The following is a 12,531-nucleotide window of genomic DNA, read 5'->3' as shown; positions in this document are numbered from 1 at the left end:
TAACTCACACCTGTTTTGCTTTCCCACTTAAACAAGTTTTTCTTCCTCCCCCACCCCCACCCATTACCTAGATCTCTTAACCTGCCCACCTGGTTCTATCTGCTCATCATCTACACATCTAGCCACCTGGATTTCCTAGCTGTCCCCACCTGGTTCCATCTGCCCATCATTGCTCCTATCCCATCACCCTCCAGCCTCCATCTTCCTCCTTCTCTCATCCGGCTCCATCTGCCCAGCAGACCACACCCCCCCCACCCACCCTGTCCAAATGTTCCCATCCCTCTCCCTTACCTGGCTTCATCTGCCCATTATCCTCCACCTCACCTGATTTCATATATCACCTACCATCCCTCCCTCCCATGGCTATCTTTCCTCTACATTTTCAGGCGCGATGGAGGATCTTAGCCCAAAATGTTCACCATCTCTGCACCTCCATAGGTGCTACTTGACCTGCTGAGTTCCTCCACAGTTTTTTTTTTAAACCCATATTACCTACTCTAACAATTTTATAAAATACCATAATTTTAAAATCACAACTTTGGAGGTGTACAAAAATAGTTAAATGTTGGCAAATTTAATATAAATGAGCAATTCAATCATATCACCCCATAACAAAATGTTCCTATGCTTTGCGGAAATTGTGTAGAATCTAATTAGTAGTAGATGCATCGGACACGATGGATAGGAATATCTGCCATATCTTTTCGGTGATCTCTTGCATAATCCCACAGGTAGTAATCAACCAGAACAGAATTGATCTCTTTATTCACACATTTCTTTTGTGCTCCAAGTTCTTGGATGTGATGCATTATTAACTCAATGCACCAAATGGAGCAACCTCTGATTTCTACCTCCTCTCTGTCCCCGGAGTGGAAGAGCACACCTAGGAGACAAATTGAAAAGGCATTTTTAATTTCAGTAAATTTGGTTAGACTAGTGATAAAACAATTGGAACAAAATAAACAGATTCCGAGTAAAATATCAAATAATGACATTTCAATTTACATTCTCAAGTCTGCAATATTTGAGAAATGAAACAATAAATATCAAGATGGATTTTCTTCCTATTAGATAATAAGGCACAAATCAAATTTTACAAAATCATTTTCCGTTTTAACCTGCTGATAAGAGTGCAAAAGCACAGAAACAAGTTCCTTGGCCCATCTAGTCCATGCCAAACTATTATTCTGCCTAGTCCCATTGACCCACACTTGGATATAGCCCTATGTATCCTTCCCATCCATGTACTTAGAATTACCAAAACAGAGTTACCCATTTTATGAGGATTAGCCAGATGTTTGCCATATGTTATCACCAATGTCAGATTTTGTTAATGGATAAAATAATTAGTTGTTTCCATTCTAATCAGAATGTAACCTTTCCTCTACCTACAGAAAACATATTTTCAGGGTAGCTAAAAACCTGTGATTTGTATTATATATCTAACAAATTGCCCTTTTTTCTAGAAGATCCCTTTTTTCTCAATGAAGAATGTAAAGAAAAATGAGAAGAAAGCAAAATAAAAGGGTTAGGTAACAAAACTAAGTTAGCAATAATCAAGATGGACATTCAATTAACTTGGAAAATTTCTGAATACATGTTCTGGAAATGTTCGATAAATTTTAACCCAAACCATCCCAATTTATATTTCTATTCCCATATTGAACTCACAGGTACTAGAGTTCATTGTTATTTTCCTGACATTACCCCATAACGTAGTTATGTTTTCTTATTCCACAGTTTAGTGAAAGAACAATTAGTAGTAGAAGGTGGTATCAACTGATCACTATATAAACAGAACTGCCAACAGGAGAGATGAAAGTGTACATGCAGAGGGGAATAGTGAATGAGACAGATTTAAAAAAAAAGGTAAGTAGGAAGTAGTTATAATGTCCACCAACAAAGGGTAAGCACTCAATTAACTAGAACAGCAGGATGAGATTCATATCACTACCAGACCAATTATTTTTGGTCACTCCATTCATGTTACATACTGGGAGATGCATTCTTCCATTCTATTTAAAACCTTTTGCTCGTATTATTATGTCAAGTCTTCAATCTTCTTTGTCAAAAAAAAACACATCATACAGTATGTGATAGTGGCTTTATTACTTTTACCATTTGTACAGAACAAGTCTTGTCGGGAGTGAGGTTTATTTGAGACAGTAACAGAAAGTGAGGTACAAGCACAGCGCCATTGCTGGAGTGGGAGGCTTGTGCGAGAACAGGCAGGGGTTCCAAGAAAGATTTTAGTAAGTTTTATTTTCTCTTTCTTAGTCTATTAGTACATACAGTGCGCAGAGAATGAGTCCAGAGTTAGTGGTCTGTTCCTTGTGAAAGATGTGAGAACTCTGGGAGAATTCCAGTCTCCCTGATAACTACATCTGCATGAAGTACATGAAGCTGCAGCTTCTTACAAGACCGTGTTAAGGAACTGGAGCTGCAGCTCAATGACCTTCAGCTCATATGGGAGAACGAGGAGGTGATAGATGGGAGCTACAGGAAGGTAGTCACTCCAAGGTAGCAGAAGGCAAGTACCTGAGTGACTGTCAGGAAAGGGAATAGGCAGCCAGTGCAGGGTACCCCTGTGATCAGTCCCCTCAATAATAAGTACAGTATACAGCTTTGAATTCTGTTGAAGGGCACAACATACCGGGGGAAACTACAGTGACTGGTTCTCCGGCACTTACTCGGGCTCTGTGGCTCAGAAGGGAAGCAGGGGGGAGAGGAGTGCAGTAGTGATAGGCGATTCCATAGTTAGAGAGCAGCAGACAGGAGATTCTGTAGATGTGAAAAAAAACACCCAGATGGTATTTTGCCTCCCAGGTGCCAGCGTCAGGGATGTCTAAGATTGGGTCCACAGCATTCTCAGAAGGGAGCCCAAGTCATTGAGTGTATTTTAAATGGAGGTAGATAGGTTGAATTGGACTTTATTTCTAACATCCTTCACTTATGTGAGGAATAAAAATCTTTATGTTACATCTCCGTCTGAATGTATAATGTGCAATTTATAGTAATTTGTAATAAGTAGTATGTATAGTGAGATATACTGTTTAGTCAAGGTGTCAAAGTTTACGGGGAGAAGGTAGGAGAATGGGATTGAGAGGGATAATAAATCAACCAGGATGAAATGGCAGAGTGGACTCTATGGGCCAAATGGCCTATTTCTGTCTTATTACAATGAAACGAGAGGAATGTATCAAGAGCACCAACTCTATCTTTTCCCCATCTCATTGCAGTGGGAGATCAAGTAAAGATATTTGAAGTCATCCATCCTTACACACAGGTTATTCTATACAGCTAAGTAATTTCAGAGAATATCTAGGCAATAATCTAAACGGGCTCATATCAGATCCTGATAGGCTGACATTGATACCACAGACCCCAAATCAACTGAACTTACATTGTCTGGATTTAAAAAAAATAAACTACTCTATTCTATTCAGTACAGTATATTTTATTGCAGGGTCTTAAATTTTAGCTAAGGTACTTTCAAGATTAAGTCAAAAATGAAATTTACTTTTCGAAGTGATTACAATAAATTATTTCTCTAGCAAATTCTGCTTCTTAATGTTTGCTAGGCGCCTTTGTTTACATAAAATACTAATTTGTCAAGCAGTGAACATTGCATTTATATGGACTCCTCAGTACACCTTGATATATCTTAACATGTTCCAGCCAGATATCGTAAATAAATCAACACTGATCACTGGGCATTAGCTGATTAATTTTGTCCACAGACTTTGCAGGTGTCATACATAACATCTCAAAAAGTGAATAAATTTCTTGTTCATCCATGACTTCTGTGATCAAATGCACAGTGTTACTCCCTTCTCGCAATTATTCACCATTGGTACTAAATTGATTACAAACCTTGTTTGAGTTTTTCCATGAGTTCTTGTGAATACTTCATTGCTCCAAAATAGACAAGTGCCTGAGGGATTCGGTAGTCTGCAAACATTGACAAACTGGCAATGTCATGAAATAAACCATACCCCTTTCCTTCTAGAAGACCCCAGATGTCTGCTACGAGGATCTGTGCTCTTTTATAAAAGGCAACTTTTTTCCCCTAAGTGATGAAGGAAAATAGTTAAGATACAAAATATTTGTTATGATACCAAGATATTTGTTACACTTAGTAAGATCAATCTTAATGAATAATCCCCATTTCTAGTAAAATTTAGAAAATTCTACCTTCCCTGTGACAGTAAAACAAAATTATTTCTAGGTACATTATAAAACCTTAACTCTGTGCCATACTCTGCTGTAAATGAAGTTGGTGTGATCAAAATACAGTTCACAAACAAGAGCCACAGGCTGCAGCATATTACTGAGGAAAAAGCAGATTAAAGGTCAGTTTTAGAAGAAAAAGCAGTCTACCATCTGACTTATTAAGTTCTGCGAAAAAGGAATGTAGGTATCTAAGAAATAGGATGTGAAATACAATATACAAAGAAAAGACTGATTGATTCTCAATCAAAGAGCCAGCAAAAGCTTTCTGTGCTGTATCATTCTATATAAACAAAACACATTTCCTCCTGGTGCTGGAACCTACAGTACATCTGCATCTGAACAAGCCTTTCAGTTGCTTCTGCATTCTATTCCATGGCAGCAGAGAGGGTAGTGCAATGCTATTATAGCTTGAGGTGTCGGAGCTCGAACACAATTCCGGCATACTCTGTAAGAAAATTTGTATGATCTTTTTGTGTGCATGTGGGTTTCCTCTGGGTACTCCAGCTTCCTCCTACAGTCCAAAGATGTTGCCCTGTGACTAGGCTCAGGCAAAGTCCATGAGCTGCTAGGCAGCGCGACTCAATGGATCAGAAGAGCTTGTTCCGCGCTATATCTCTAAATAAAATACTTTAGCCTCCTCGTTACTTGAGGGATGGGAGGTAGTCCACCATATATTGGACAATAAGTGAAAGCCTGATCTTGCACGTTCTCAGTGCTCACTATGTCACGCAATCTATGTTTGTTATAAACTAGCCAACTAACCCAATCCAACGAGGACCACAGAATATGTTAGAAGTAGCAGCAGACATACCCTACAATGAAGTGTCAACATGATGGAATTACATCAAGCTTAAGAGCAAAAGTTTAGATTGTGAAATCCAGATTATTATACAGTTAATCCTGATTACTTCATGCAAGAAAAAAAATCTTAAAATGAAACACGACCAGTATCTGAAATGGTCTGCAATGTTGAATGCTATTTCAAGATTTCATTACATTTCAGCACAAACAAAACTGAACTAATGGCTTTATCCCAATGGAGCTCTGAAAAAAAAAAATTATAAATTGCTTGTACTTGGTCCTGGTAACAAAAAATAAAAATTTCAGGAAAAAAATCCTACTGATGTGATATGCTGACATCATTATAAGTAAAAATTGAAAACTTGTCCTTCAAAATTTCTAACAAATCTGCAGTATGTTTCCATTTCATTTTACTACTACACAAAACTCAATACCAGATCATGTGATGGCAATTTTTCGGCACAAAGGAGTCATTATGGATCAATGCATCACAAAATAGAAGCTACAATTTTTTAAAATCAGTTTAATGCTTGGTCAGAAATTCCATCAAGTGCTTCTGGTCACATTTCACTCTTACACTTCAAAGTTGTGTGTGCAACATTCCATTAGCTACAAATTGTACAGCACACTTTGACTCCTTCAGCCCACAATCTTGTGTTGACCTACTATACATAAAACTACTCCATGATCAATCTAACCCCTCCCTCTAAAGTATTCCATAACCTTCCATTTTTTTTTTCTTTTATCTATGTGCTTATCTAAAAGTCTATTACGCAGTATGTTCCTAACGTATCAGCCTTAACCACTGCCCCGGCAGTGCATTTCAGGTACTTAGAACTCTCTGTATAAAAAAACTACCTCTGACATCTCAACTTAAAAGAATGTCCTCTGGTATAGGCCATTGACACTCTATCTACGCCTCTGATAACCTATAAACCGCTGTCAAGTCACCTCTTATCCTCCTTCACTTCAAAGAGTTTGCTCAACTTTCCGCATAAGATTGGTTCTCTAATCCAGGCAGCTTCCTCATAAATCTCCTCTCCACCCTCTCTAAAGCTTCCACACTCTTCCTAATACAAGCGACCAGAACTGAACACAATACTCCAAGTGTGGTCTAACCAGTTTTATAGAGCTGCAACATTACCTCATGGCTCTTAAACTCAATCCCCTGATTAATGAAGGCCAAAACACCATATGCTTTCTTAACCACTGCATCAACTAGCACAGTAACTTTGAGGGATCTATGTACTTAGACCCCTGTTAATTCATACTGTTAAGAATCTTGCCATTAATTAGTTAAATGGAGATCTGTTTTTGGACACCTCTGTGCAGTCAAGGTGTTTCAACTGGCTGTGGTAAAAATACACCTATATCTGGATGGTCCAACTGCTGGTTAGTCAGTACCCTGGCAAAAATTACATCATGAAGACAAAAGAGCACTCCAAGCAACTCCAAGTCAGAAGGTGGATACAAGAAAATGTCCAAGTCACTGAATATCCCATAGAGTACAGTTAAGTCCATCATCAAGAAATGTAAAGAATATGGCACAGCTGTAAACCTGCCTAGAACAGGCAGTCCTCAAAAACAGAGTGACCATGCAAGAAAGGGATGAGTGAGGGAGGCTACCAAGAGACCTATGACAACCCTGGAGGAGTTACAAGCTTCAGTGGTTGAGATAGGAGAAACCGCGCATACAACTGTTGCCTGGGTGCTTCACTAGCTGCAGCTTTATGGGAGAATGGTATAGAGGAAGCCACTATTGAAAACACTCACATGAAATCTCGGCTGGAGTTTGTCAGAAGGCATGTAGGAGACTCTGAAGTCAGCTAGAAGGTTCTATTGTCTGAAGAAATCAAAATTAAGGCCTTTGCCATCAGACTAAACACTATGTACATCATCAAAAACGCACCATCCCTATCGTGAAGCATGGTGGTAGCTGCATCATGCTGTGGGGATGCTTCATTGCAGTAGGCCCTGTAAGACTTGTGAAACAAAAGGGTAAAATGAATGCAGCAAAATACAGGGAAATCCTGGAGGAAAACCTGCTGCAGTCTGCAAAGAAACTGCATCTTGGGAGAAGATTTGTTTTCTAACAAGACAATGACCCCAAGCATAAAGCCAAAGCTACAGAGGAATGGCTTAAAAACAACAAAGTTAATGTCCTAGAGTGGCCAAGTCAGAGTCCAGACCTCAATCCAATTGAGAATTTGTGGCTGAACTTGAAAAGGGTTGTTCACTCATGATCCCCAAGCAATCTGACAAAGCTTGAGCAGTTTTGTAAAGAAGAATGGGGGAAAAACTGGTGTCCAGATGTACAAACGTGATAGAGACCTATCTACACAGACTCAAGTTGCTGCCAAAGATGCATCTACTAAATACTGACTTGAAGGGGTGAATACTTCTGCAATCAATAATTTTATGTTTTATATTTGTAATTAATTTTGATCACTTTGTAGAGAACTGTTTTCACTTTGACATGAAAGAGTCTTTTTCTGATGTTCAGTGTCAAAAAATGTAAAACTATAAAACCTGAAAACTTCCAAGGCGGGGGTGAATACTTTTTACAAGCACTGTACCTAACCTGAACTTCATCACCACCCATTGGCCCACAATCATCACAGAAATTCCATTCTAGCTTTGGCCAATGCCCCTCTGGGCTTTGGACCATCACCTTACTCTTTCTCCCCACCATCGCTCTCTCAGAAAAATGCCTTACACCCATGTATCTATTTATTCTACCTGCCTCAATGACCATGAGCCTCGATGCCAGTGCTCTTTGACCCTAATCGGTCTTAGAAAAAGAAGTAACAATAATAAATAAGCAATAAGTACCGAGAGCATAAGATGAAGTCCTTGAAACTTAGTCCATAGGTTGTAGGAACAGCTCAGTATTGGGCAAGTGAAGTTGAGTGAAGTTATCCCTTTTAGTTCAAGAGCCTGATGTTTGAAGGGTAATAAATGTTCCTGAACCTGATGGTGAGAATCCTAAGGCTCCTGTACCTTGTTCCTGATTGTAGCAACAAGAGCATGGCCTTGGTGGTGGGGTCCTTGATGATGCACGATGCATGTTGCTTTCCTGTGAGAATGCTCCTTGTAGATGTGCTCAATGGCGGGAGGGACTTTTTGTAGGATTTTCCTTTCAAGGGCATTTACATTTCCATACCAGTCTGTGATGCAGCCAGTCAATATACTCTCCACCATCCATCTCTAGAAGTTTGTCAAAGTTTTTAGATGTCATATGCCGCTGCTTCACAAACTCCTAAGGAACTAAGATGTACCACCATGCTTTCTTTGTAATTTTACTTATGCGCAGGGCCCAAGACAGAAACTCTGAAATGATAACACCAATGAAGTTGCTGACCCTCTCCACCTCCGATCCCCTGATGAGGACTGGCTCATGGACCTCCAGTTTCCCCTCCTGAAGTCAATAACGAGTTCCCTGTTCTTGCTGACATTGAGTAAGAGGTTGTTGTTATGGCACCACTCAGTCTGATTTTCAATCTCCCTCCTGTATTTTTTTTACCGTGCCCATGGTCTGCTCTTTATCAAATTACAGTACTGCTTTGCACTGTTGTAACTGTATGTTATAATTATGTGGTTTTGTCAGTTTTAGTCTTGGTTTGTCCTGTGTTTCTTGTGATATCATTCTGGAGGAACACTGTATCATTTTTTAATGCATGCATTTCTAAATGACAATAAACAAGGATTGAGTGTCCTCATAATCTAATCTAATCTGCTGATTCATTACCACCTTTGATTTGGCCTGTGACAGTAGTGTCATCAACAAACTTAAATATGGCATGAGTTGTCATAAGCGTAAAGAGTGTTGAACAGGGGGTTAAGCACACAGCCTTGTGGTGCACCTATGCTGATGGAGATTGTGGAGATGTTGTTGCCAAACCAAATTCCAAATAGTCATAACAAGCAACACATTTCTGACACTGGGAATGTTATGATGCAAAACGGTTGCTGCACAAATTCCCAAAGATTTTATTGCTCCCCATTATGATATAGGGTCCATGTTCTTAAACAGCTATAATTTTAACTCCGTTTATGTCTTTGCGATAGCATTCTTCAATATCTTGGCTAAAGTGAAGTTATTGACAAAAGATGGATCAGCCACAAAAGACTCACCTGAAACATGGCCTCATCTCTGTATGAAGGAAAGTTCTCCACCACAAGCTGTAGCAGCTTCTGGGCATTATTCTCACTCTTCTTAATGCAGTTAAGGAAGGAACCATCAAACTTCTCCAGCAAAATGTTTCCAGCTTCCTTAAGCACTCTGAGACGTTCTTCAATCATTGGCATTGGTATATCAGTATCTGAACGCAACACATACTTCAGTTGCTGAAGGGTTATGTTAGCAAAATATGATGCACTGGTGATCGGAATTGCTTGATATAGAATAAAAAGACACCAACAAAAATTATCAGTTAAATCTGCTGCATAATTCAAAGTGCACACTAATTATAAGCATGTAACAGAGAAAATGCTGAAACACTTTGAAGGTTAGGCAGTGTCTATGGAAAGAGAAGAGTCGATATTCCAGGTCAAAATAAATTTTAGGACTGTTTTGATGAAGGGGCTTTGACCTGAAAAGTTAATTTTGTTTCTCTTCCCACAGATGCTGCTAGGCCTGTTAAATGTTTCCAGCATTTTCTATTTTTATTTCAGATCCCAACATCTGCAGAGTTTGGTTTTTATTCACTGTATAGCCTTTCATGGTTATCCAGTCATCAATGTTGAGAATCTACCAGGATGAACTTTACTTATAACAACTCTTAATGTCAGACCAACCACCGGCAAAATTAGAGTGATTGAGACTGTAAATTAGCCGGAGTTTCTAGTCCACCCATTGATTTAGAATGGAACATACAGCTCACAATATAAAATCTATATCCAGCTTAATGATATTCTCTCATTTTCTATCCCCTTACTTACATTTTCCACACAAAAGAAAATTAATTTCACATGCATGCTTTGTTACTAGACTGAAAAAATATTGGCTCTACAAGTATTACTGGATGTTATTCCGGTAGAATTTATTCCTTAAATATCACTGAAACATACCTGTAAAGATAGCTGCAGTAGCTTCTAAGTTAAAGATACAAAATATTTCAATTACTATAATGTGATTTTAGACACCAAGATTGTGAAAGCATTGTATAATGGAAATTCTCTCATTCTTTAATTATTTTGACAATAAATGACAGGAAATTTAAAAATCAATTGTGTTAATATTTAATTTCCCCATCTGCACTTTAAGATCTACATCAGCAGTAGTGTCATAAATGTTATGACTGGATCTCTTAGAAGAAATGGTGGACTCTGAAACAGTCTCTTAATCTGCCACAAAAAAGATAAAAGAATTAATCTGACATGGAACTAACCTTCATCTAATGCTCTGTTAATAGCAGCACAAAGTGACCAAAAGCCACTATGCAGTTTGCCTTTGTACTTAACCAAACACTTGTTATCATCATTTTCAGACCAAAATGAAAAATTGAGGGTGTCTGTAACAAATACCCAGTTAACGGACTCCTCGTTCATTGTTTGTGGATTCAGATCATGAAGCACCTTCCATCCGGTTGGATCAAGTTCCTTTGCATTCCACTTTTCCAAGAGCATTTCTGCAACCTTTTTGACTCCATCTTCTACAATATAGACATCTTTAGTGTTTCCAGCTATAAATTTTCCAGCTTCCTTAGGCAGCAGTTTCGACTCCATTTCTTTATTAAATCTTGAGGGGAAAGTGGGAAATGAATTGAAATAACCAAACAAATCTTTGGCAACCATTAAAACATGTTACAACAAAACCAGACAGATTTAATATTCATATCCTACATACATAACCATTAACTAATAGTAAGCACTTTGACTTGAGTCTTGTTAAACATTAACCTCACCTCCTGGAACAGTCCGCTATGCAACTGCAACTGTCCTATCATCGTAACTAACAAGGGGAAAAAACTGAACCATAGTTGCAATCTGAAGGAAAGCACTCGTTCAACCTCCCACCTTTGAGGCTCGGCTATCGCACATACACTATAAACCTAAGCCAGGGAAAGCACATAGGTCTCAATCTCAAAAGCATTATATTCTGAGAGAGGCGTACATAAATAATAAATTGGTGTTGCGTCGTCAATCAACACAAAATATGCAAAAAGCTCTGCAACAATTGCAAAATCAGAACTGTATTTCTCACAAACAAGAGAAAATCTATAGATGCCGTCAACCCAAGCAACACACTCAAAATGCTGATGGAATTCAGCAGGCTAGTCAGCATCTATGGAAAGAAGTACAGGTGACCTTTCGGGCCAAGACCCTTCATCAGGCCCGAAACCTCGACAGTTTACTCTTTTCCATAGATGCTGCCTGCGGAGTTCCTCCAGCATTTTGGGTGTTATATTTCTCGCATACTGTACCACTCACTTTAGTGAACATCCAATTTATACAAAAATCGGAACAGTAGCTTTGGGAGACAGCCATTTAGATATTTCAGCATATTTAGTAAACATTTTATTATATAACTGCCTAGACGTCGCCATCTAGAAACGGTTATATATTAATTGGATGATCGAAAATAAGAACTGCAAATTCTGTTTTGGGAATAGTTCATCTGAGACTTGCATTTCTGCAAACAAACGAGAATAATTCAGCGTGTGGTTATTTAAAGATTATTTTAGGCAATACTCATTTCAAACTAGTACAGATCAACTCAGGATTGCCCTAAGACAATTCCCTCTCAGGCTTCACTTAAGATTCATCAACCACAATTAAAATATCCAGAAGAATGCAGCAGTATTGCTAAAAGAATCAAAATAATAACTGTTAGAAGGCCTTGATCCAAAACTCTCTTTCCTTAGGCTCTCGTGCTGAGCGGTTTCAGCATTTATTTTGATTTTATTTCAGGTTACTAAACATAGTATATAGCTAAACATTATTTTATTTTTGTAAATATGTCATCAAAGCACATTTTGAAAGTCGAAGATACAAATTTAAGGCTGATGCTATAATCCGCCGAAAACCCGAGTTATGCAGAACTGAACTACACTGGGAACTGCAACCACTGTGCCCAGGTGCCAAAGAGCGATTTCAAAGTTCAAAGTTAATTTATGATCAAAGCACGTATATTTCACCACATACATCCCTGAGATGCACTTATGATTGATGCAAACGTCCGCTGAAAGCCCGGGCTGTGCACTCCGGAACCACACTGGGAACTGCGGCGATGAGGGATTTCCTGGAGATGCAGCTTCTCTTCCCGAAAACAACAAATAATCTACACGTTCGTTGCAGCTGGCTTTGCTCAAAGATAAGAAAGCGTGCTATCGCAGTCTCTCCTACTAACTGTAACCGAGGCACCCACAACTCGCAGGCCAACTTACAACGTTACGGTTCACCACCCCGACCGCCCCAGCTCGCAGTCAGCGCCAACAAGGCGGGCCCGCGCGCATGCGCGCGAGTGTCCCTCGGCAGCACGCGCTGAGCACGAAT

At 39.1% G+C, this 12,531-nt stretch overlaps 1 protein-coding gene across 3 annotated transcripts; it reads right to left on the bottom strand.

The window, feature by feature from the left end:
* Positions 1–292: 292 nt before the first annotated feature.
* qng1 (Q-nucleotide N-glycosylase 1) lies at positions 293–12,520 on the bottom strand. 3 transcript variants are annotated; one of them, XM_072281584.1, is made up of 5 exons: positions 12,423–12,520; positions 10,425–10,774; positions 9,169–9,428; positions 3,874–4,069; positions 293–883 (listed from the first exon to the last, which is right to left on the bottom strand). In XM_072281584.1, the coding sequence occupies exons 2-5, from the start codon at positions 10,759–10,761 to the stop codon at positions 654–656; spliced, it is 1,023 nt and encodes a 340-aa protein (XP_072137685.1). In that variant the 5' UTR covers positions 10,762–10,774; positions 12,423–12,520; the 3' UTR covers positions 293–653. The 3 variants fall into 3 exon arrangements, with proteins under 3 accessions (XP_072137685.1, XP_072137686.1, XP_072137687.1); XM_072281585.1 differs by lacking the exon at positions 12,423–12,520 and adding an exon at positions 12,181–12,352; XM_072281586.1 differs by lacking the exon at positions 12,423–12,520 and having other exon boundaries at positions 294–883; positions 10,561–10,650.
* Positions 12,521–12,531: the final 11 nt, after the last annotated feature.

The sequence above is a fragment of the Mobula birostris genome, chromosome 17 (assembly GCF_030028105.1).
Source record: "Mobula birostris isolate sMobBir1 chromosome 17, sMobBir1.hap1, whole genome shotgun sequence".
Lineage (NCBI taxonomy): Eukaryota > Metazoa > Chordata > Chondrichthyes > Myliobatiformes > Myliobatidae > Mobula > Mobula birostris.
Note: the sequence above shows the minus strand (reverse complement) of the source record. Positions and strands in the feature narration are given on the sequence as shown.

Bases quoted from the DNA above. Each gene is read 5' to 3' on its own strand.
- qng1 (XM_072281584.1), bottom strand. From the start codon at position 10,761: ATGGAGTCGAAACTGCTGCCTAAGGAAGCTGGAAAATTTATAGCTGGA. The intron at 4,070-9,168 runs GTGAGTCTTTTG...TTCATCACTTAG, and splicing joins GAGATGAGGCCATGTTTCAG to GGGAAAAAAGTTGCCTTTTA. The intron at 884-3,873 runs GTTTGTAATCAA...TTTGTCTCCTAG, and splicing joins CATGGAAAAACTCAAACAAG to GTGTGCTCTTCCACTCCGGG.